The 26,552-nt window shown below is 39.9% G+C and overlaps 1 protein-coding gene across 1 annotated transcript in view; it reads left to right on the top strand.

Moving 5' to 3' along the window:
* The window catches only part of CPQ (carboxypeptidase Q), a 373,724-nt gene extending 355,753 nt beyond the window's left edge, over positions 1–17,971 (top strand). Inside the window, exon 7 of the mRNA XM_047783560.1 lies at positions 17,450–17,971. Coding sequence (XP_047639516.1) covers positions 17,450–17,613 — 164 coding nt within the window. The 3' untranslated portion in view covers positions 17,614–17,971. The remainder of the gene's footprint in view (positions 1–17,449) is intronic.
* The last annotated feature ends 8,581 nt before the right edge of the window (positions 17,972–26,552 follow it).

The raw sequence follows: 26,552 nt of genomic DNA, 5'->3' as shown, positions 1-26,552 counted from the left end.
TCCTCAGACTTAAGAGGGACCATCACCATCCTGACAACCCACTGACCACAGATAGAGTCCCTCCCTAAACCAGCAAACCGGGATTCGATGTCTGTTATCAAGCATGTGAGAATGCATTAGAAGCAGAGGAAGGGTATAATTTTGGAAATGTACAATCCAGGCATTTTATTATGAAGTCTAATACAAGGAATTTCAAAAGATCCAGGTTCATGTGAGAAGTTCCCTGGAAAGAAAGGACGGCAGTGGTGTGGGCAGGGGTCATCTGAGGATGGCAGAGTCATAGAATCACCCTGCCACTCCGCTCCGTGAGGGCCACACCCCCACTCCTGAACCTTCATCTTTATGATGAAGGAATGAATTCAACACAAGGTAAAAAAGTCTGCACATCCTCTCAGCAGACTCTTTTGCTTATAACTGTCATTATAACCGCTAAGTTTACTCCTCCATAAAATGAGAAGAAGAAGAGTTACAGAATCATCTGCATTTGATAAAACCATGCATATCAAATGTTTAGTTAAGGCCATGACACAGAGAAAGTACTTAGTAAGTCCTGGCTATGAATATGGGTATGATTTTTTACCTTTCTCATCATTAAGCAGTATGTCATGGTACATCAGCAGTCTCCAGAGGCAATAGGTAGGAGTACCATCTCCAGTCTCTCTACCAAACCCAGAGGGAATCAGCCTGTGCCATCCTCTGATACACTCATGAACAATCTCTACTGCATTAAAGTCAAACTTGAGGAGGATGAGGTTTCTCCTGTTGAAGCTTCATCTGTGGAGTCCCACACAATTTGGGATGTGATATTTTCTTTCCAGTCCGCCTCATTTCTATGGAGATGTATTCTATGAAATTCCACGAGAGCAAACACCTGTAAGTTATCTGCATCGTTGTTTGCCCGGGGCCTAGCAGGGCACTTGGCACTTAGTAGGACCTCAGTAGATCTCAGATGAATGAATAGGATCTCCTTTCAAAAAGCCTTATATATATATACAAGTCATGTTTGACAGAACCCCTAAGCGGCTATGTTGCTATGTAGCAATGAAGTCCACTTTGGTTCATTGTCTATGTAGCTGTGATCATACTGAGTAGTCATTTAAGTTTACAGCAACTGGAAGATCATTTCTCAGCTGGGTGGTATTAACCAAGAAATAATTCATGCTTCACATTCCATATCCTTCATAATGAGGTCTTCTTACAGGTTTGAATAGTTAGGAAAGGACAAGATACTTTCTTTTCCATCTCTTGTCAAGAATTCTAAAGGCTTTAAGAAAATTGACTCAGGAAGCAAAACAGCAGGACTCCTGGGATTACTTATCACCTCTGCCCTGGAAACTATCTCAGGGTCTATAGCAGCGAATCCCAAGCACCATTCGCCTTGCCCCATAGTTCTGAAATTTTGAGTATAAATGATGGAACAGCTAATGACATGTTGCCCCACAAAGTAGGATTAGCTTCTTTTATCATCATCAGCCTTTTTTACTTTTAAGAACACACAGAAATGTATACATTGCAGTCTATCTCACTATAGGAGCCTTTCATCAAATGTACTATAATTATATTTCGGGTGGCTACTAAGAATAAGCACTGTGTCTTCATTACAAGAATTGTCCTTAAGATTACATTAATGAGGCTGAACCATAGTAAGATCAGGAATTTAGCTACCTTTAAATGTGAAATTTACATCTCAGCCTTGTAGATTCCTTATAAATTGATTGCTATGGGCCAGCATCTTTTCATGAGCATTCACATTTAATGGAGATTCCTTGAACTGATGTTTTCCTTTCAGGGATATGTGTGTTTGCATTAAGAGCGAATTCACTTCCCAGGCTCCTTCTTATACTTCGGCTTCCTTTGTTTTGGAATTCACTGAGCTTTTCATGTTTAGCTCATTTTTTCCCCCTCACTGCATAATGATTTTTTAGAAAGTTATATTTTTAAAGGTTTCATGTAAAAAAAAAAAATTGCATCCCTGTAGCGGATAGTCATTTAATGGGGCTGCATTTAGCTGCCAAATGGGAACCTGCCAGGTGCCTGAGAAAGAAAAAGGCTATTTGCATAAATAAAATGAAAGCATATTAGAATAACTGAGCCAAAATTCACAAAATTTTTCACCAATGTCAACCTCTGACTTTGCTTACGCTGTCTCAAGGATTATGGTTTAAGGCCAGGACTATTCACCCTGTTTCTATTTTCCTTAAAGTTTTTTTCCTCAGAAGCTGAGATGGAGGAAATTTGACTAATACTTTGCAGCTTTAGCCAAGTAGTTTGTGATCTTTTTGTAGCCAAATGACTTACATGAAAGCATGGACGCCCTTGTATGTGTGGATAAATCCTCGCTATCTGACACAGATAATAAACAAATAAGCAATTCTGAAAGGAATCTAGAGGCACTTCACTCTCAGATCAATATTCTCCACTGGCCTGAGCTGCCTCTAAATTGACTCACATGACACCATCCTCATTTTTCATGATTGCATGTTATTCATTAGTATTTAACGTTTATTATATTTTTAAGGCTATACCTTTACAGATGGGATTTTTTTTTTTTAGTAGTAAAACTTTCTTTGGTGTGTTTCCTATTTTCTATCTATCTGTGTATTTATTGCTTTTTTAGGGCTGCACCCATGGCATATGGAGGTTCCCAGGCGAGGGGTCAAATTGGAGCTGCAGCTGCCAGGCTACACACAGCCACAGCAATGCGGGATCCGAGCCGTGTCTGCAACCTACACCACAGCTTACAGCAATACTGGATCCTTAACCCACTGAGCAAGGCCAGGGATCGAATCCACATCCTCATGGATATGGTTCATTAGCAGGTTCATGGCCAGGTTCATTAGCACTGAGCCACAGTGGGAACTCCCAGTTGCCTATTTTCTATGGTACGACTTCTTGCGACCTTCACATTGTCATATCCAGAAGTGAAAAAGCCCATCTTGGTGCAGACTCTTGGCCCATCTAGCCCATAATTCTACTGCTGACAGTGGCCTCCAAAGCCATTTCGTGAAGGACTTCTCTGCCCACCTTGACAGGACCCCTGAAGTTTTAGGTAAACATTCTAAAATAGTCTCACTTCTCTTTGTAACCCAAGATGGCTTAACCAGCTGTGAACTCAGCTAGATCCCTGTAAAGGGACAATTTTAGCCTGTCCTGCCTATGGGGGAATAATAGGGATCCACAGTGTCACTGGAAGGGCCGCTGCAGCATCTCAAGACTGATTCCAACTCCAGATGGTGATGCCAGTCCCCAGGTGGACTGTCTCCTAGAGAAATACCCACTGTTTGTGCTCTTTGTCTCCGCCAGGTAGTTCCCTATCACAGCAAAACACTCCTTTCCGTCCTACAGCAATTCCACCTTTTTGATTGTCAGTACAATTTTGTCAAAGTTTCTTTGAATGGGTAAAATACCTCCCTTTCTCCTTGCTCATAACTCTTTTTTTTTTTTTTTCCTTTTCAAGATTGCAAAAACAAGCCAACTCTTCCTTTTCTAAAAACCATCCTCTCTGGAGTTCCCGTCTTGGCGCAGCAGAAATGAATCTGACTAGGAACCATGAGGTTGTGGGTTCGATCCCTGGCCTCGCTCAGTGAGTTAAGGATCCAGCGTTGCTGTGAGCTGTGGTGTAGGTCACAGACATGGCTCGGATCTGGCATTGCTGTGGCTGTGGCGTAGGCTGGCAGCTGTAGCTCCGATTAGACCCCTAGCCTGGGAACCTCCATTATGCCATGGGTGTGACCCTAAAAAGAAAAACAAAACAAAACAAAAAAACTATGATCTTTTTTTCCTTGTAGATGATTGCTTAAGTGCTTAATGATAAACCTTTTTAAAAGTAAATTTTATAAAAGGAGTTCCCATCGTGGCTCAGCAGTAATGAACCCAACTAATATCCATGAGGACATGGGTTTGATCCCTGGCCTTGCTCAGTGGGTTAAGAATTGGGCATTGCCGAGAGCTGTGGTATAGTTCGCAGACGCAGCTCAGATACCGAGTTGCTGTGGCTGTGGCATAGGCTGGCAGCTACAGCTTTGATTCGATCCCCAGCGTGGGAACTTTCATAGGCCACGGGTGTGACCCTAAAAGAAAAAGACAAAGATAAAAAAATAAATTTTATAAATCCATCAGCCTGGCCATCACTTGTCAGATGTTCGTAGAGTCTCCCTTGCAACCTCTGTCCTGGATGGACATCTTCGTCTATACCCATTAGCCTCCAATACTGCAGTCGCTTAACAGTGGCTTGCTCCAGCTCCCCCATGGCACCAGGCATCCTCGCAGCACCCCTGCCAACCAGCCTTCCAGAATCAGGTCCAGAGCAGCATGTTCATGTAATACGTCCAGCTCATCTCACCCTTTTGTGTCTGCTTGCCAACAGAATGGGAGGTGGCAAGCAGAAACGAAGGCATATATCTACAAACATCTGCCTGCCACTGCTCAGTGGCTTTGTAACCTTTATGCATCTGTAGCCAGAAATCAAAATCTGTCCACTTGAACACAATTCTAGAAAACTATAATGATTTTAAGGCTGTTGTTGTCAACTGCACCCTGGAAATTATCTTAGAATCTTTTCAAGTCAGAGGACCCCTATGCAATGAATATTCTCACAGCTTGCTCTGTCAGAGATTTTTTTTTTTTTTTAATGGCCACATGCACAGCATATGGAAGTTCCAGGTCCAGGGAGTGAATCCGAATCACAGCTGTGACCTATGCTGCAGCTGGGGCAATGCCAGATCTGTAACCCACTGTGCCAGGCCAGGGGTCAAACTTGGGCCGCCTCAGCAACTCGGCCACTTCAGTTGGATTCTTAATCTACTGCACCACATCGGGAACTCCTGTCAGAGACAGTTTTTACTGATGTTTTCTTAGAAGCATCATTCCACAGGTGAGGTGAGAACTACAAAAAGGTGTTTACAAGGAGTCACGTTGTACAATGAAGTGGAAGCTCTCTTAACATCAGGCCATGAAAGTAAAGTGAGCAAAAATTTCTGTATAGACAAAAGGAGAGTAACAAATTGAAGCTGACCTATAAACATGAGTAAGACTCAAAATTACCCCTCTCAGAGGAAGTGTCGACATTAGTTTGAGTTACCAAAAAATGTAGAAAGCAAGAGTGGTATGGGTGTTTCTTTATAGCTATACACGGAAAATACCTACACATGCACATACATAAAATTATTAAATTCGAAGATAAGGACCCTATCGCATGTGAATGTGATTGTGCTTTTAAGGTTCATTGGTCGGTGGTATTAAATTGTAATTTTCTGGAGTTCCTGTCACGGCTCAGTGGTTAACGAACCCGACTGGGAACCGTGAGGATGCAGGTTTGACCTGGCCTCGCTCAGTGGGTTAAGGATCCAGTGTTGCCATGAGCTGTGGTGTAGGTTGCAGATGAGGCTCAGATCCCACATTGCTGTGGCTATGGTGTAGGTTGGCAGCTTACAGATCCAATTCCACCCGCAGCCTGGGAACCTCCATATGCTGTGGGTGTGGCCCTAAAAAAGACAAAAATAAAATAAATAAAATAAAATAAAATTGTGATTTTCTGAAATGCAAAAATCATGACCAGCATGTGGAAGGTGTGAGGCAGGTCAGGCAAGAAATTTGGGTCTTAAGGGGTAGGTAGGTGTTGAGGACAAGTCCAATTTTATATATACACAGAAGCACATATATATATACATATATTTATGTATGTGCATATGTAGACATATACACATACGTTTATATGTATGTGTCTGCCTGTGTATAGAATTTGCTTTTATTTTCCTTCCAACCCTTCTCATGCCTGACCACCATCTACTACCCTATAGGGAGAGGGCAAAAGGCAAGCCTTTATACTGGGGACCAGGTTGCTCTTGTGCTCTTAGGATAATCACAGATAAAATCATACACAGGGACCCCAAGTCATTGAACCTTTAAAAGAAACATGACTGTGACGATTCCTTTAAAGCTGTAGGGAGTGGTATTAAATTATAATTTTCTAAAAGGCAAACTCATGATCCTCATGCAAATAAAAAATGAACATGTCAAAGATTTTATTCAACTCGTTCACAAATCTGGGAATCAGTAAGATATCCATACCAAGTCACAGAGCAGTGGAGAAACCGAGTTTATAGAACTTAATAAATATTAACCTAAGATGGCAGAGTTAGATAAAAACTGGTTAACTGGTTAAAGTCTTAGAGACCAACAAACTCTAGCCTTTGGAAACAAATGTTCTTTGAGACAGAAATAATTTTCATCTCTCCTAGACTAAATATCTATGCCTTCCCATATAACGTCACTAAGTCTGAGACGTTAATCAATAGTAAGCCCCTGAGTCACACTAATTACATTGTCTTAGATAATCTTTTCATGAATGTCGCCCCTAAATGATACTGAATGGATGTGCTGCCCACCTTTGGTCTTATTTTCAAGTCGTGGATAATTCCTGTAACAGGGATGAAAAGTAGAAGAACACACTGAGTAGTGAGTACATAAGAGAGTGTTTGGGATCCCAGTTTATATGTGAAATACCCATGTTTTTGGTAACAAGAATCTTCTTGTCATTCCCCAAGGCAATAGCTGGGAGGAGAATCCCAGAAAATAGGATTTACTCAGCAAAAGCTGCTATAGAGAGGGAGAATGAAGCCAGTATTTATCTCTGCCTGTGTCCCATTAGGTATTTAATAATCCATCCATTTATCCATTCAGTGATTCAACCTTTACTGAGCATCTGCTACCAACTAGGCATCAAGGATTAGGGTAAAAGAGACAAAATCCCTGCTCCTACTTTCTAGTGGCAAAGACAGGCAGAAAAAAATGAAATCATTTCAAGAGTGTTATAGTTTTAGGTAGTAGAAAGTGCTATGAAAAAGGGGGGAAAAGGGGTTCTGTGGTGGTCTAGTGGTTAAGACTTGGCACCTTCACTGCTGTGGCCGGAGTTCATTCCCCAACCCCTGGTCTAGGAACTGAGATCCTACATCAATCCACTGCCCCCAAAAAATTGGGGGGGGGGAAGAAGTAGGGTACGGGAGTAACAAATGGTCAGAAGGGAAGGGTGGGTTTTAGGTAGGATGGCTGGGAGCTCCCAGGAGGATTGGCAGCCCGTGCAGAGGCTGGGGACTTGAGCAGGACAGGGGACTTGGTGTCAGGAGGGCTGTTCTAATGGGTTGTCCCAGGCTGCCTGAGCCCACGGTGTGAACCTGATTCAAGCATTCACTCTATTTCATGGCCCAGGATACCTCCAGCTTGAATTTCCATCTTCTTGTCCTGCAGCAAAATAGGGATGGAAAGCAGAGCAGCAGTGGAGCAAACCATACACACATTCCCCACCCGGGAAAAAGCTGTTACCGATGTCCTGGGAAGGGCAGGGAGAGAAGGTGCATAAAACTGGTTACGAGCCTGGTTTTCAGATCAGAGACACCTGGATTTGAATCCTGTCTCTGCTGCTGACTTATTTATTTATTTATTTATTTATTTATTATTTTTATTGTTTTTAGGATCACACCCATGGCATGTGGAAGTTCCTGGGCTAGGGACTGAATGGGAATCTGTAGCTGTCAGCCTACGCCACAGCCACAGCAACACCAGATCTTTAACGCATTGAGTGAGGCCAGGGATCAAACCTGAATCCTCACGTATGGTAGTCGGGTTCTTAACCTTCTGAGCTACAGCGGAAACTCCTGGACAAGTTATTTAAATCAATTTTCCATCTGTTGCAGACATGTGATTTTTCACCCCTTCATGAGGTCACTTGGGAAATTAAGTGAAATAATCTCCAAAAAACACTAGGCACCCGGGAGGCACTCAACCAATAGTGTTCTTCCTGTTATGCCCGTATTTGGAGAGTCTGTGTACCATCTTCATATAGAAGTACTTAGTCTGGCTACAGCCATCCAGTTCTTCAACTTCATGGAAAGATGAATCATTGTCACAGAGTTCAGGTTCAAGTAAACTGGGGGTCTTCCGCTGGCGCCCGACCCGGGTCGGTGTCGACCCAGGCTCTGCAGTCAAAATTATCCCAGCCTCCAATCCAGGTTCTCCAAAGAGGTGGACAGTGCAAATCCTTAGTGGAGCACCAGAAACTTTTTAACACAGGCTTACAAATTCTTGGGTAAGGTGAGAATTTAGAAACTAAAGCTATAACACGTTCCATGGACTTTGGATCTGGGATGATTTTCCCTTTCCTATCCTCTACTTTTCTTCGTTTTACTCTTTTTTGCCTTTCCCTCTTATAAGTTGCTTTCTCTTCTGGAGAGTGGAGAGCAATGGGTTAGGAAGCTATTAATTAGCTGTGTCTCCCTCTAATTTTCAATGAGACTTAATATAGCAGGGATAAAACTGCCCCTTTTGAAAAGAGAGATTAAATGTCTGCAAATTCTGTGAATTGATTTCCTAATTATTTTGGTAATAACGTGTTTTCATTTGATAATGTGGCTGAAGGAAATAATAATTTTAATTAAACTTTAAATGTAATTTTATATTTTATAGATTCTAGGGAGACCAAGTTTTCTTGCAGGGAATAAGTTAAGACCATAACATTCTTCTCTAACCCTGTAATTATAATGATCAGGAAATGTCTGTAATACATTACACTGTAATTAAATTGCATACGCTAGACTGTTCCAAGATCTGTTTATAAAGGAGAAATGGATTTTCCACAGCTGCTTGCATCCTTCATGCAGCATTGCAACAGCCAATGTGTGCACCAAAATCACAGACTTGCGTTTAAACTTTCAAAGCTCTCACAGGGCTTTCAAAATCTTCTCATAGCATGAGTTGCTTAATTTGTGTACATGAAAACGCACTGATTACATATGCATGAGAGCCACCCTACAGTAAGAGGAGGCTGTGAGACTCTTGGTGTATGTACCCATCCACCTTTCAGGAACTAGTGGGTATTCATTTCATCTTGTTGCCATATCCTGCACAGACCGTAGTCACTCCTGGGATCGCTCTGTCAAGATGGGAATCTGCTGTGAACAGTGTTGGGCAGGTCATGTATTTCTTAATATTCATTGGACCATCTTCACCCAGTCACACAGCTGGAAAACATTTTTGTGAGATGAATGTTTACAAAAAAAAAAAAAAAACAACCAAACAAACAAAAGGATTCGGAGAGGCTAGAGAGAAGAAGGGGAAAGAGAAGGAGAAGGAAAAATAATCCAAACTGGAGTCAAGGCGAGGTCACACGTAGACCTCATGGTCCAACTCTGCTGTCTTTAAGAACAGTCCTCAGAACCGTGATTATTAAATGAGAACGTTAAATCCTTCGAGTTGTATTTAACCGATCGCGCTGTTGTGGGTGTGTTGGGTCATCCTTGTCGATATATCATATCTACAATTAAGTATTCACTGAGTGCCTACTCATCCTCAGCAGCATCTTGAACTTGAGTGAGGAAACTGAGGCCAAACGGCCTTACTTGAATCTCCCAAATTCCCCCAGTTATTAAGCAGAAGAGTTTAAATTTGAACCCCATCCTTTCTGACTCTAACCCCTATGTTCTCTCAACAATATCTCCCTGTTTAGGCCCATCGTCTGCTTAACTGACAAGCTCCAAGATATGTCTTCACATCCTTAAATTCCAAATTTCCCTTAGAAATTACTTCCTAAAGGGCAACTGCCTTAACCATGCTGTCGTTTGTTCCAAGGGGTGACTATCAGCCTTCAGAGCAGGCGCCTTCCCACCAGCTTTCTACTTCAAAAAAGCATTCCATGGTTCTTTATTCAAAGCTCATGCACCTGTCAAAAGATACTGTGCGATTTACCCCTAAGGATAGTTAGCATTTCCCCACACACACACACACACCCTGCCCTGTCAGGTGCTCTCAGAAACTGCAGGGCAGGCTCTTTCTCAGCGCTGGTCTTTTGGATCAGTAGCTGTCACTGATAAAATGTCTCCCTGGAGCTGCAGAGACAAAGCTGCAAGGCAGCCAGCAGGCCTGCTCTCCTATCTCCTGTGGTTATCAGCATTCTCACTGGTGGTACCAGACCTTCTGGAGTTGTTTCAGTTTTGTAAAATGTTCCTGGGAACTTAGATGATCTCCGAGGAGATGCTTTCCTTAAGTCACTGGTTCTAAAAGGAGGCAGCCAAATTCCCGGCCTTCTGGCAGTCAGTTTCTTTCTGTCTGAGACAGAAAGAGAATTTCAGAGGCCTTGAAGAGGGCATGTACAAATAGTTCATGCTTCTATTTTTTCAATAGGGGATTTGGAGCCTTGTCTGTCGGCCCCCATGCCCCGTGCCTTTAAGAAACTCTAAATGGGAGCAAAACAGCCCCAGGCAAGCCACATTCTATCTGTTTCCTATTTCTTGATGTCCACAATTCTGATTCACCTTCTCTCTGCCCTCAGTGACCTCTGTCCTTTGAGCTCCTTGATTTCATCCTTAACTGTTATGTGAATTTGACAACCTTCGGAGGCCGTCTGAGAGCCAGAGAGAGGACATGCTTCTCACCAGCTTCAGCTCGTTCTAAAATGTCAGGGTTTCTGCTCAGATGTTTCTAGCTCCTCCCAGCATAAACACGCATATGCGCCTCTCCTGGGTGTGCTGTGAGCTCATGGCATAGAGTCTCTTCTGGTTTAAAAATGGACCACTGGCCTTTTCAATGCACGTTTGTTTATCTTCCTCCCCGTGCTTTCCAGAGGATTTCAGAGGCTGTCATATAGCATCATCTGGGCTGGCATATAGCATCATCTGGGCCTGGTCCTTGTCCCGCAGTCTGTCTCTCCAGGCAGCTCTTCACCACCATGCTTGTTTATAGCTCTCCACTCAGTACATTCTAACAGTCTTTTTATTACTCGTGGACATGTTTTCTCTGCCTCTACTGCAGAGTAAGCTTTGGAGAGCAGAGACCATCTTTTTGGCCTTTAGGTCTTAGCCCGCGGCCTAGAATGTTATAGGAACTCAAGTATTTGTCCAGCTGAATTGGATTGTACCTTCTGAACACTCATGGACCTCAGCTCCGGCTATACATTATTAGGCTGGATAATGGTAAAAATCCCACCCATTCAGAGCTACTGGATGAACAGAAAGCATGTTTCACTAGTTTAGAAAGAAAAATCACTGAAGAGGAAGAATGCTCCTCAGCCCAGGTGAAGGGTTTGATGGGTGTTGTCAGCGTTGAGTATTGAACTTCCTTTTATATGTATATTTTGCCTCACTGGCTTGTGTTGTGTTTAACAGCACCATAGCTGAACGCAATGTGAACTATGAATAGAGGTAAATCCATATCCTACTTCCGAGCAAGGAGTTGTGGGACATAGGTATGGGGAAGCCTACAAAGTTGTTTTCCTTTGCGCTTTTTTTTTTAGTTTTATTTATTTTTTGTTTGTTTGTTTTTTGTCTTTTTATGGCCGCACCCATGGCATGTGGAGGTTCCCAGGCCTAGGGGTCTAATTAGAGCTACAGCTGCCGGCGTCCACAACAGCCACAGCAATGCCAGATCCGAGCCTCGTCTGCAACCTACACCACAGCTCACAGCAATGCCAGATCCTTAACCCACTGAGTGGGGCCAGGGATCGAACCCACAACCTCGTGGTTCCTAGTTGGATTTGTTTCCGCTGCACCACGACAGGAACTCCAGTACAAAGTTTTTTGGTTTTGTTTCTGTTTTGTCTTTTTAGGGCCGCACCTGCAGCATATGGAAGTTCCCAGGCTAAGGGCTGATTCGAAGCTGCAGCTGAAGCCTATACCACAGCCACAGCAACACCAGATCTGACCCACATCTGCGACCTATGCCACAGCTCATGGCAATGCAAGATCCTTAACTTACTGAGCAGGGCCAAGGATCAAACCCACTTCTTCATGGATACTAGGCAGGTTCATCACTGCTGAGCCATAATGGGAGCTCCCCTTAGTACAAAGTTTTAAAAAGTTTAGTGGTATAGAGAAAATCTAGATGGCATCCTGAGGCAACAAGGGGTTCAGGACCGATGAGAAGGTCCACTCTGCAGAGCAGGAAGTAGAAGATAGGGAGAAGAGAACTCTGGTGATGCGATAGACCAGAAGTTCTCAGATTTCTTATTCCATCCCCCCCAAAAACTGGATAAACAGTAACTGTCTTTCTATAATATATGCCCATAAGGCAAAGTAAGGGACTTCCTCAGAGGTGAAAAGTGATGAAGTGAGAATCTATAAGAGGTAAGAAATCTCCGGAGCCTTTGTCTGAGGGTATCTGCCGATTCCTATTTTCCTCGTGCATGGGTTTTAAGGAGGAGTGCATGCATCTGGCACAGGAGACAAAACGTGGGGCCCTAGTGACCTGATGTAAGGTACTGATTAACTTTAGATAAATATAGAAGCTATATCACCTAAGGTCTCCACTGAGAGAACTGAAATAAAATGTGTAACTTCCAAATAAGTAGAGCTGGGGTTTGGGGGTGGGAATGGTAGGAGGGAAAAAAAAAATCAACACAAAGGCGAGTAAGAAAAAAAAGGAAAAAAAAAAACCTAGAAAGCAAAAACTAAAAACCTATAATGGAAAGGAATCTGAAAAACAAAAAGATTCCTTTATGTATATAAATTATATATAATATATACATATTATATACACACATAAATCAGTTATATATATATTGTTATATATATGTACATATATATTATATATATATAACAGTCACTTTGCTGTACATTTAAAACTAATACATAAATTAACTATACCTCAAAAAATAAAAAATTTTAAAAATAACAAAAAATTTTAAAAAGAAAGCAAAAACTAAGATGGTATAAATGAGTCCAATTTAACGATAATCATACTCTATGTAAATGTATTATAATTTCTAGTTAACAAAGATTTTTAGACTAGATTTTAAAAATTCAACTTTAAACTCTTCATGTGAGAAACTCCTAAAAATATAAAAACAAAAGCAGACCATGAGTAAATTGATGGGAAAAGACATACGAGGAAGGAGATGTAGATATATTATATTAGGTAAAATTAGATCTCAAGACAAAAAGCATTACTACAAATGAAGAGGATGACTACATATTAATAAAAATATTCAACTTACCAGGAAGATGTAATTCTCAGTTTGTGTGCCCCTAATAGCAACTTTCATATATATTTATATATATATATATATATATAAATATATACACACACACACCATATACATATAAATATATACACACACACACATACTATATACATATAAATATATATACACACACACATACTATATACATATATGAATATATATATATATATGAAATTGTTGGAACCACAAGAACAATAACACATCCGAAATCTCAGGACATTTTCACACATCTCTCTCAAAACTGATAAACCAGATAATAAATCAAAAAGGAATTAAAGGAGTTGAAGAATACAGTTAACAAGCTTGTTCAAACACAAGCACGTTCTGCTGAAAGCATATTCTTTTCAACACATGTAACCTTTATAAAATGGATCATCCAATAGGCCATGGAGAAAATCTCTGCAAAACTCAAAGAATTTATTTCATATAGTCCACATTCTCTAAGAATTAAACTGGAAATCAATAATGAAAAAAATTACTAATCCAAAAAATCCCAAAATTCATCCTTTCCTTCTCTTTCCTCCTTCCTTCCTTCCTTCCCTTCTTTCTCTTTCTTTCTTTCTTTCTTTCTTTCTTTCTTTCTTTCTTTCTTTCTTTCTTTCTTTCTTTCTTTCTTTCTCTCTCTCTTTCTTTCTCTCTTTCTCTCTTTCTTTCTTTCTTTCTTTCTTTCTTTCCTTTTTTCTTTCTTCTGAAAGAGTAATACAACTGACAAATTGCTGGCAAGATAGATGAACAAAAAAGAAAGAAGACGCCAATTACAAGTATCAAGAATGAAAAAGAGGAGTTCCTGTCGTGGCTCAGTGGCTAACAAACCTGACAAGTATCCATGATGATGCAGGTTCATCCCTGGCCTCGCTCAGTGGGTTGGGGATTGGGCATTGCCATGAGCTATGGTGGAGGCTGCAGACTTTGCTGGGATCCTGTGTTACAGCCGGCGGCTGTAGCTCCAATTTGACCCCTAGCCTGGGAACCTCCATTTGCTGTGGGTGTGGCCCTAAAAAGGCAAAAAAGATAAATAAATAAATAAATAAATAAATAAATAAATAAATAAATAAATTCATCCTTGAGTATGTCTTTAAAAAAAAACATAATGAAAAAGAGTACTCCCTATATATGCTGCAGACATAAAGATAAAAGCAGGATATTATTAACTAACAACTTTATGCTGATGACTTTGACTTTTTGGAAAAACTCACACATCCCAGAAAAATGTAATTTCCAAAGTTAATTCAAGAAGAATCACAAAATCTAAATAGCCTACTAATCAGGATAGAAATTCAATCATTAGTTACAATTCTTACCATGAAGAAAGTATCAGACTTTGATGGTTTTGTAAGGAGTTCTACAAAATAACCAGGAAATGAATCATTCTTATCTTAGACAAACTCTTCCAAAGTTTAGTAAAAGAAGAACTACTTGCCATTTTATGAGTCAGATATACAGCCTGATACTAATGGACAGCCACAAACAGAAAATGCAAATTTTTAAAAATATATAATTTACAGTTCACAACAAAAACATATAAACCATAGAAGAAAGAAAAGTAACAAAATGCATGCCAAACTTTAAAGACATTACAGAAGACTTAAATAAATGGAAACCTATCAACATACCATTCTCATGGATAAGAACACAATATCCTAATATAAAGATGTTAGTTCTCCCCAAATTGATATGTAGATTAACACAATTCTCATCAAAATCCAAAGATAGTTTTGTACAACTTAAAAATCATTCTAAACTTTATCCAAAAAAGCAAAAGTCAAGAATCATAAGATGTTCCTGAAGAGGAAGGAGAAGTGAGGGAACTTGTCCCGCCAGATAACAAGGATTGAATAGTAATATTAATTAGGATGCTATGATATTGTCACAGGAATGGACAAACTTAGAATGCCCCCAAACTTATATATGTCAGGAATTTGATATATGGCAAAATTGGTATTGCAGACCAGTGGAAAAAGATGTACTTGTCAATGAGGTTTGGTGGAACAACTGAAAAATAGAAATAGAAGCCTAGGAATTCCCGTTGTGGCTCAGCAAACAAACCCGACAAGTATTCATGAGGATGAGGGTTCAATCCCTGACCCCACTCAGTGGGTTAAGGATCCGGTGTTGCCCTGAGATTCGGCATAGGTTGCAGAAGCAGCTCAGATCTGGCGTTGCTGTGGCTGTGGCTTAGGCCGGCAGCTGTAGCTCAATTTAGACCTCTAGTATGGAGAACTTTCATATGCCACGCATGTGGCCTTTAAAAAAAAAAAAAAGGAGAAGCCCACCACAGCAGGTTAAGGATCTGGGTTGTCACTGCAGTGGCTCTGGGTCACTGCACCACAGCAAGCAAGAGTTGGATCCCTGGCCTGGGGAACTTCCACATGTCTTGGGTGCGGTGCAGCCAAAAAAAAAAAAAAAGCACCTACCTTACATCAAAATCAATCCCAATTCTAAACAGATGAAGAACTTAAAAATGAAAAGCAAAACTTTAAAAGCTTTTGAAAAGAGAGTATTTTTATGATATTAGGGTAAGGAAAAATTACTTAAACAAAATATAAAAAGTGAAAATCATAAAGGAAATGATTTATAAATTCAACTACCTTAAAAGTAATAACATCTGTTCTTCAACATGCATGATAAAAGAGTGCCACAAGCTGGGAAATCATTTATATAAATTACTATGAACAAAAAATTAGTATCTAAAATATTGCAAGAATTCCTACAAATCAATAAGAAAAATCAATTAAAAAATGAGCAAGATGCATGAACAGGCATTTTTCACAAAAGAGAAAATATAAATGGCAAAAAATGCATATATGAAAGCGTGCTCAAGCTCATTAATAATTTTAACAATTAAAATTAAGAACTGGCTCAATGGTTAATGAACCTGACTAGGATCATGAGGATTTGGGTTGGATCGATCCCTGGCCTCGCTCAGTGGGTTAAGTAAGGATCCGTCATTGCCATGAGCTGTAGTGTAGGTCGCAGACTCGGCTTGGATCCCGCGTTGCTGTGACTATGGCATAGGGCGGCAGCTGTAACTCTGATTCAACCCCTAGCCTGGGAACCTCCATATGCTTCAGGTGTGGCCCTAAAATAGCAAAAAAAAAAAAAAAAAAAAATTAAGACTATATGAGAGACTATTTCACACCTACCAGATTAATAAAAATTAGCTTTGTGGGAGAGGCCCTAGAAAAGGCAAAAAGGCAAAAAAAAAAAATTAGCTTGATGATACCAAGTGCTAAAAAGAATGTGAAGCAAGAGAAAGACTCATACATTGACAATGGAAGGATAAACTGAAAAGGAAAACATTTGGCATCACATGATAAAATTAAATACACACACATGCTCTATAGCCCAGCAAATGCACTCCCATTTAGACACTAGAGAATGGTGAGATATATGGTAAACTAGAGAAAAGCAAGGTGGTTAACACATAAGCAAAACAGGACAGTGGGTACCTGGGGGAGGAGAGGATCCACTGGCGTAGGCAAGAGGTGGGGAGCAGCTCATACAATGGGTTTCGAAGGTACTGCCGCTGTCTTTCTTGCACTGAGTTATGGACACGTGGGTACTTTTATTTTGTCGCTCTTTACAGTATACATGTCTGTTCTCTACAATCTTATGTCTGTATGGTATATTTCATGATATAACCGTAAGTAAATAAATGAATTAGGCCAGAGGCTAAAGAACTGCCATTGGAACCCACAGAATGGGCCCAGTAGCTTCTGAAGGATGTCTCGGAGACCGAAGATTTCCCTGCGTCTCGGGTCCATGGCTAAAACTAGAGAAAAGAATGAGAAGAAAGCTCTTAAGTGGGGCAGAGGCTCCTGCTGGCGTCTTTGAAGCTGCTGGGATGTTTCATGGGAAGTAAATGAATGATTTGAGAAGAAAAACTTGAGCAAAGGCACGTTGACTTCTTTTGTATCGGGGAGGTACAGAATTTGCACTCTGCAGTACCACATATAGAGAGAGAAAGACATTTGTATCACTTGCTTTTCAAATAAAGTTTATTTTCCTTCATGTAGCAGGGAGTCCAGAAGTAGGCAGTGTAGAACTTATTCAGTGGACTTGCAATATTTTCTAAATCCAGGCTCCTTCTTTCTTTCCACTCTGCCATTCTTCGTGTGTGAACTTTTTGCCCCCTTGCAGTTACAGACTTCTCGTCTCCTGTTCATTCAGCAGGAGAGCATTTTCCTGACTCTTGTCAGCAAAGTCAAGGCTTTTCTAGCACTCTCCCACAGCCTTCCACTCGTAGCCTAGTAGTCAGAATAGTGTTGCATGGCCATTTCTTGCTGCAAGAGAAGCTGGGGACATCATTATTTTGCCCTTGCAGCCTGTATAATAGGAACAGGCAAGAATGAAGCAAAGAAGGAGGAACAGTGGTTTCTGAGCAGCTGTTCAGCAATGCCTGTCAAAACACTTCACTAAGAATTCTTCCTTGTTTCTCCCCAGGAGCCAGTCTACTTGATGACCTGTATAAGTATTTCTCTTTCCATCACTCCCATGGAGACACCATGACTGTCATGGATCCAAAGCAGATGAACGTTGCTGCCGCTGTTTGGGCTGTTGTCTCTTACGTCGTTGCAGACATGGAAGAAATGCTGCCCAGGTCTTAGCAAGTACAAGAGAGAGGGCACTTTTGTCCTTTCTGGCCAGGAATCCTGGGTCTGCACCTTCAGGAAGCCTCTCTTCACCTAACAATGTTATGTGATCATTTACAAAGCACGACGCTTTTTTATACTTTGTGATATCATCCTTCTTGATGCCTTCCGAATTCTCTGTTTCTAGTCTAGGGAATGATCCCCACCCCCACATGGAATCAGCATATAGTAAGGATCACAGCAGGGGCATGTCTTCATACCACATAAAAATATTATTTCCACTTTTAAAGTAAATACTAAAGTAAATCTTTGGAAGATCTCTGGCTTTTATGCATGTATTTGTGAACATTAAATCAAATACAGTGACACCAAATTTTCACTTTATGTTATTTATTGAAAGAGCAGAGGAATAAATGATTGCAATATGGTCTTCATTAAATGTATGGAGGCATCTGACTTTCTAATTTGGACATTTTTATATTAATAGAATTTTTTAAATGAGATATGGAATTTTTTTAGTTAACAGAAAAAAAAAGATGTTACCATTTAGGGAAAAAATAAACTATGTATAATCCAATTGCCATATATAAAACTGTATCACCAGACAAATGATAATACTATTTTAAATTTATGTTTTATATATTTTAAATAATATTTCTATGAAGTTGGAGCTTATTCACATTTTGCTGATAACAAGATTGAGGTTCGGAGAAGCTAAATAATATTCACAGTGTCCTATAAAGCAAAATATTGATCCCCATTAACTCTGGGTATAATGTCTACTGTTCTTCCATACACAAAGTCCATTATACAATTTAAAAATTATTAGGCACACCCAAAAATTCAAGAAGAATTCATTGTCAAGAGTTAAAGCAATTAAGGAAACCAGACAAAAAGATAACTCTGATGTTGGAAATATCAGAGAGGAACTTTAACATAACTGCGATTAATATGTTAAAAATCTAGTGAGAAAAGAGGACTACATACACAAACAGAAGGGAATTTCAGCAGATTAAAACTATGAAACAGAACCAAAAATGCTAACATAAAAAAATATATCAGAGATGGAAAATTTCCTTGGACTCATCAGCAGACTGGATAAAGCTGATGAAAGAATCAATGAACCAAACTAAATAGGTCAATAAAATTTACCCAAACTAAAACACTAAGAGAAGGAAAAATGAAGGAAGACAAATACCAGGATGTATCATCCAAAAGTGTGATCTAACATACATGTAATTAGTTATCAGGTGGTCTGATATATACGTAACTGAATTACCAGAGGAGAAGACAAAGTATTGTTTTTACTAATAGTAATAACTTAAAAGGCCTTTCATTTATGGCAAGGCAGTAGACTGATACACTGACACGCTGAGAACTGAAAATGCTGGATAACATCTGATAAACACTTTCTTAAATATATGAGTTAACTGATTAAAATATAAAGATATTAAACAAAAAACCAAGTGCAAGCATGAACCAAGAGAGATATACAGAATATTAGACCAGCTTTCTTTTTTGGGAGAATTTGCAAATGTGGTGATCTTAAATTCTGTTTTCATAGATTTTCATGGTTCAGAGAACTATAGACAAATCCCAGAGCCTGCCACATTAGGGATATTAGAAAACTTCAATAAAATTAGGACCTCAAAGGATTATACCTCAGTACAATGGTGAACTAAAAATAACTCTGAAGACTGCAAAGAAAATTGCTATTAAATAAGTGCTGAGTGAAGGGTCCAGAGAAATTCCCAAAGTTACAATAAATATTAACTCACAGTCAAAAACTAAAACAAGTAAAACAAAAACAGGAATCATAGTATTCCGAGCAAGAGCAATCCAAAAAAGGAAACAGCAGAATTAACTCACAATGTCCTCTGATAGTTGAATTTTTATATGAAGAATTTTATAATCTATGTCTATGATGTTTAAGGAAGTAAAAGAAGGGATTGAAACTAGAATAGAGAGCAAAGTACTATAAAAAGTGACCAAGCATATTTAAACAAAAACAAATAGAACTTCAAGAAATGTAAACTCTAGTAAATGAAATCTTAACATTAGAGGACCAGTTTAACTGCAGATAAGATAATTCATGAACAGAAAGAAAACAGTGAAGAAATTGGAATTTAGCACAAAAAGAAAACGATATGGAAATATGAAATTAGAAAATATGAAAGGAGTTATATGGCTTAATATATGTTTAATCAAGTTTTCAGATAAGTGGAAGTAAGACAATTATATGAATAAATAATAAAAAAATTCCAGAAATAATGAAATACACCAATTCACAGAATCAAGAAACCCAATGAATCCCAAACAAAATAAACAAAAAGAAGTCTACACTGACATGCTGTAAAGAAACCACAAAAGACGAAGACAAGATCTTTGATGCAAGAGAGAAGGATTATCTTAAAAGGAGCAACAATTAATAGCAACAATGATGCAAGACAGAAGAGAGTGGAGTGATACCTAAAACACATAAAAGACAATTATCAACACAAAAATTCTATGATCAGCAAAAAGCTTTAATGATTTGAGAGCAAAATAGGGATCTTTCCAGGGAAACAACAGCTGAAAAATTGTACCACCAGCAGACTTTCACTAAAGAAAATTTGAAAATATATACTTGCTGGCAAAATTAAATGAGCCTAGAGTGAAGGTTAGTAGACAAGAAGTGAAGATTTTGGCTCAATGCAAAAAATCTATGTGCGCTCTTTCAGGCCCAACTATAGACAACTACTAAGGCTTTGCCTGGCAGGCTTCATGGGAGAAAGCTACTGTCCTCACACCAAGCATGGTGCACAGCCAGTACCTTAGAGTTTTCTGAAGGAAGCTGCAGTCAAGGACTCAGAACCTCTGGGCCAGCCATGCTCGTTCTTAGCCCAGACTTTGGCTCATTCATTGGCTCACAGTCCTAATGAATCACTCAGTCTCGCAGCTCAACAGAAATTAAGAGCAAAGAAAGTGGTGTTCATTTTAAACAAACATGGATGAAATAAAGCAATAATAATAATGTGGTGTTTGAAAAGAATTAAGATACTTGGCTAGGATAGCATATAAATAAAAAGGGAAGTTACTGGAATCCTGTGCTTTAAGGTTCTTGCTATAGAAGATGATAAAGGTACTGTCAAACTTTAGGCTTCGCTAAGTGTGAAGGTTAAATTTTCTAGGGTAACCACAAAAATCAAGGTAGAGTGTATAACAACATAACAACCTCCCCAAAATGAAGTGAGAAAAAAAAGCTCAACAAAATCGATGCCATAGTCAGTGACCACAACGGACTAAACAAATGTTTCAAGTCCCATACTTTTGGAAAATAAGAAATGATTTAGTGAAATGAAGAAATGACCACCAAGTAACCCATGCATCACAGAAAAAAATCATAATTAAAATTAAAACATTTCTTCAACTGAATAACATTTCTTCAACTGCATAACTACAAAACCACCTCCATAGCAAAACTTGCAGAATACAGGTGAGCAGTTTTGTAGAGGTGAATTTAGCTTTAAAAATGGTAAAAATAAAAAGACGAAAAAATTAATAAAAATTCAACTTACAGAAAGGAATAGGAGAATAGATCCAAAGATAGATTTGGAAAGTAAATAATAAATATGAGTGGAAATAAGTGAAACAGACAACAAGCATTTGATAGGATCAGCAAAGTTAAAAGTCAAGTTCTTTGAAAATACTTATGAACAGCTTTATACCAATAATTTGGAAGCTTGAATAAATGGACCAATATCTAGAAAAATGTAAATTACCATTAGCTGATGAATAAACTGAATGTCTTGATAACACCATAAATATTAAATAAATTGAAATGCTAGTTTAAAATGACCCACCCCATAATTCTTTAGGTCCATTTTACAGGTAAATTCTACCAAACTTTGGATTAACAAATAATCTCAATTTGACAAATCATTCCAGGTTATAGAAGACAAACTAATTTCAGCTCATGTTTTGAGACTAGTATAAACTTGATTCTAAAATCTTTTTTTTTTTTTTGGTCTTTTTATGGTCACTCCTTCAGCATATGGAGATTCCCAGACTAGGGGTCAAATCAGAGCTACAGCTACTGGCCCACACCACAGCCACAGCAACTCAGGATCCAAGGCTCATCTGTGACCTACACCACAGCTCACGGCAGTGCTGGATCCTTAACCCACTGAGTGAGGCCAGGGATTGAACTACATCCTCATGGATGCTAGTCAGATTTGTTTTCACTGGGCCACAACAAGAACTCCATTGATTCTAAAATCTGATTAAAGACAGTACCAAAAAATCATGGGCCAGTTTCACTCATGATCATAGATGAAAAATATTTAAAGAAAATATTAACAAACTGTATCACTGAATAAAAAGAGAATACATAGTGGCAACATTGGGTTTATGCCAAATATGCAAGATTGGTTTGTCATTAGAGTATCAATTAATGTAATTCACCACATTAACAAATTAAAGGGGCAAAATTATCCAGTCATCTCTAGGTGCAGAAAAAGTCATATAAAATCCAAAATCCATGTATGATAAAGATTAAAGAGGACATACTTAACCTGATGAAAAATGCTTACAAAAAAAGTTTTTAAATATCATAACTACAATGAAATATCAAAAACTTTTCCTTCAAGATAAGGAATAAGGAATGGGTGCTCACTGGAACTACTTCTTTTTCTTTTTTCTTTCTTTTTTTTTTTTTTAGGGCCACACCTGCAGCATATGGAGGTCCCCAAGCTAGGGGTCGAATCAGAGCCCCAGCTGCTGGCCTACGCCACAGCCACGCTAGATCCAAGCTACATCTTTGATCTGCTCAGGGCAAAACTGGATCCTTAACCTACTGAGCGAGGCCAGGGATGGAACCCAAAACCTCATGGTTCCTAGTCAGATACGTTTCCGCTGCACCACGGTGGGAACTACTTCCTGTCAATGATACCTTAGATGTCCTGGCCACTACAGAAAGGCAGGGGAGACAAAATCTAAGCAAGGGAAAAGAAAAAAGAGGACTTTTTATTTGTATATGTGTATGTAGAATATTCAAAAGAACCTACCAAAAAATCAAATACAAATTGAGTTTAGAGAAAAAACAAATATAATGAGAAGCATTTCCATACATATACTTAGAAAATGCAATCAGAACATATTATTCGTATCAGCATTTAATAATATAAAATATCTAGAAATAAATTTTTGAAAAATCTGCATAATATTCTCTTAGAAACAAAATGATAAAACTTCACTGAAATATATTAAAATAGAACTGAGTAATTGGATAAATATGCCATGCTTACTTTTTGGAAGACTCAGTGGTAAAGATGTCCACTCTCCTCAAATTTATCCAGTGAATCAACAGAGTCTCAATCAAAATTCACAATGGGGAGTTCCCACGGTGGTTCATCAGGTTAAGAATCAGAGTAGCATCCATGAGGATGCAGGTTCAATCCCTGGCCTTGCTCAGTACATTAAGGATCCCTAGGATCTGCCTAGGGTAGGTGGCAGACCTACACTGCTTGGATCTGGCATTGCTGTGGCTGTGGCTAGGCTGGCAGTTGCAGCGCCAATCAATTTGACCCTTAGCCTGGGAGCTGCCACCTGCAGCGGGTGTGGCAGAAAGAGAGAAAGAAGGAAAGGAAGGAAGGAAGGAAGGAAGGAAGGAAGGAAGGAAGGAAGGAAGGAAGGAAGGAAGGAAGGAAGGAAGGAAGAAAAAGAAAGAAAGAAAGTGAGAAAGAAAAGGAAAAAATTCACAGTGGGATTTTTGGAGGGTTTGAATTCTTAATTTTGTTGTGTTGGTTGGTTTAATGTTCCAAGCTGATTTTAAAGTGGAATTGGATGACAAAGGACTACAATAGCCAACATTCCAGAAAAAGAAAAGTAGGGGATCATTGTGTTATCAACCATGGCTCTTGGCCTCCGTATTCAACAGAAGTTGATAAGAGGCCAGAGAAGAAATTCAGGCAAGGCTTTACTGGGGCTCCTGCTGCAGAGGCAGGTGCAAAAACAGGTCAACAATTTCCCTTTCTTGCTGCCTGAGGTGGAGGGAGGGGCAAGCTCCTTCCTCAAATGGGGTGCAGGTAGGTGTGGGTGGGGCTTATTGGTGGTGCTATGTGCAGGGCACATGCACAGTACCCTGCTTTGGTTCCCAGATCCTCAGAAGTGGCAGCTGGGTTTGGGGTCTTTTTGCATCCAGTTGTTCATAGTTCGCCCCAACTGCATATGAAGACAGTTATTTTTAGTCCCTTATAATTTCTTTGTATTCCGTGGCTCCAGGAGAGATGTCTGTCCAGGTACATGCACTGCAGCAAAGGATCTCAGGTCCCAGCCTGTCTCAGTAGTAGCCACTAATATGATTACCAAATAGTTTTCATTTTCCTTCTAGGCATGATTGTATTTTTCTGATCACTTTGGTATTACCATGTACTTTCAACAAAGAAATATGAGAAGCGGTTACCTTTGCATGGGAATCTTAAAACCCAGTGCATGCTTTTGCCACACTCTTTTTTATTTTTTTATTTTTTTATTTTTTTTGTCTTTTTGCCTTTTGAGGGCTGCTCCCGCAGCATGTGGAGGTTCCCAGGCTAGGGGTCTAATTGGTGCTGTAGCCGCCAGCCTACGCCAGAGCCACAGCAATGCGGGATCCGAGCCGCGTCTGCAACCTACATCACAGCTCACGGCAATGTGGGATCTTTAACCCACTGAGCAAGGAGAGGAATCGAACCCAAATCCTTATGGTTCCTAGTCGGATTCGTTAACCACTGCGCCACGATGGGAACTCCTGCCACACTCTTTATTTCCCCCATCATAGCAAGTGACAGTGTTCCAGATTGTGCCTGCTCCTGGAGCTACCAAAGTGGTAAATAAGCATGACAGAACTTCCAGTCTACCCTTAATGGATGTGAAGCTAGAACAAGAAGTAAATCTTTACTGTATTGAGACACTGATAATTTGTGGGGTTTCATCACCACAGCCTACTCTGACTGATTTTTTTTTTTATCTGACCTTGCCAGTTATCAAAACCTATCAGTAGTTTTTAAGATGGCATGGCATTAGCACAAGAGTAGATAAATACAGATGAAGGGAACAGAATAGCGAGTCCAGGTCTAGAAACACATATATGGCCAGGCTGGTATAGGCGATCAGCAAAAAAGAAAATAACAGACTTCTCGATAAATAGTGAAACAATCATCTCTAAGTAAACAAATTAGACTCCTACCTCATACCTCGTCTTGCAGAATCTTGTTGGGAATAGTTTGAAAGTAAGCAATTGACTCACTTGCCTAATTTAAGGGCACAGTCCCCTGAAATGCATCTGAAATCACCAAGGACAGTGAGCAGAACATAGTAGATTCACAATAAATCTCCTCTGATTGGGGAATGTCAGCCATTTTAATCTTGTGGCAAATGGATTTCTGTCTTCGTTCCTCCATCCTTCCCTTCTTTGAGGTAAGGATAGAAACAAGATGAAAATTCCCAACATGGAGCCCTATGGGGAGAGAGCCAAACTGAGTGTCAGCAGGAAAGTCCTGGACTTCTCTCAAGGGGAGGGAATAGGCATAGGCAGGAAATATGGGAAGCTGCCGAAGAGGGAGAACGTCACAGTCGTGATTTAGATGGCCCAATTTGCATCTTCACAAAAGGAGACAGTAGCCATACAAGGAGACTTGGACTGGGAGGCACCACCCAGTAACCCACATGGTTATCGATTCCTACCACAGTAGCCCTGCAAAGATGCAAGAAGATCTTTTAACGGAGTGATAGTGGTCATGCAATTTACAAGGTGATGTCTTCCGCCTCAATCCAAAATCCTCTCATGCTCAGATTCATGCTGGATTGAGAAATGCAGCACATCCTAATTCTTTAACCAAGCTCTGGGAGATGGAACTATAGGAGCATTTAGTCTAGGGCTAATTTTGCCTAATTACTGGGACTAAAGCCTCAGATGCTCTACAGATGCCCCCTAAACTGTGAGGTTTTCTCCTCTACCTGGGGAAACAAACTATTTCTGTCTTTGACTGAGTTCCTAGTATTATTTCCTCTACTCCTTTCGGTTGACTCTTTCTTCAGCCTCTGATAGTTTTATCCAACACACACACTGATCAGGACTCAGCTGGGGAGGCACAGGGGACCCTCCTCTGACCTCTGGCATCTCACTCTGCAAGGCTCTCCCATCTTTGAGATGATGCCTATGAATTCTGGCTGCCTGGACATGCAGAATCCTCTCTTCATCTCATGGTGGTTACCAGGCTCTCCTTGGGTTTCCTTTCCTGAACCTCAACTGGAAACTCTCTCAAGATAAGCTAGGGCCATCATAGGACTCACTTGGCTTATTTTCCATCCTTTGAGCATCATTGTCCTTCATTTCCTAATATCCAATGTCCTAAAAACTGTTGCTTCATGCATTTTATTTTGAATTTTTAACTACTATTTCATACCTAAAACCAAATCTGATCCCTGTTAATCCTCTTGGGTCAGAAATAAGTGCAAGTCACTAATTTTTGTCCAATGGATACACCATATTCTTTTTACATTCTTTTCATTTTTTTTTGTCTTGTTTGTTTGTTTGTCTTTTTTAGGGCCGCACCAGTGGCACATGGAGGTTCCCAGGTTAGGGGTCTAATCGGAGCTGTAGCTGCCAGCCTACACCAGTGCCACAGCAACATGGAATCCGAGCTGCGTCCATGACCCACACCACAGCTTACGGCAATGCCGGATCCTTAACCCACTGAGTGAGGCCAAGGATCGAACCCGCGACCTCCTGGTTCCTAGTCGGATTCGTTAACCACTGAGCCACGACAGGAATTCCTACATTTTGTACATTTTGATTCATTCTTTTCTCACTAACTTGATTCCAATTTGGGGATGCAGATTCTCAGCGATTTCAGGCATTGCCCAAAGACTGAGAGGGGAATTATCAAAGTCCAGGGCTAATTTGTAGTTTTTCTGGTGGTCATTTTTAGTTTCAA

Source organism: Phacochoerus africanus, chromosome 6 (assembly GCF_016906955.1).
Source record: "Phacochoerus africanus isolate WHEZ1 chromosome 6, ROS_Pafr_v1, whole genome shotgun sequence".
Taxonomy (NCBI): domain Eukaryota; kingdom Metazoa; phylum Chordata; class Mammalia; order Artiodactyla; family Suidae; genus Phacochoerus; species Phacochoerus africanus.
The sequence above is the reverse complement of the archived record's forward strand: the minus strand, read 5'-3'. Positions and strand labels throughout refer to the sequence as shown.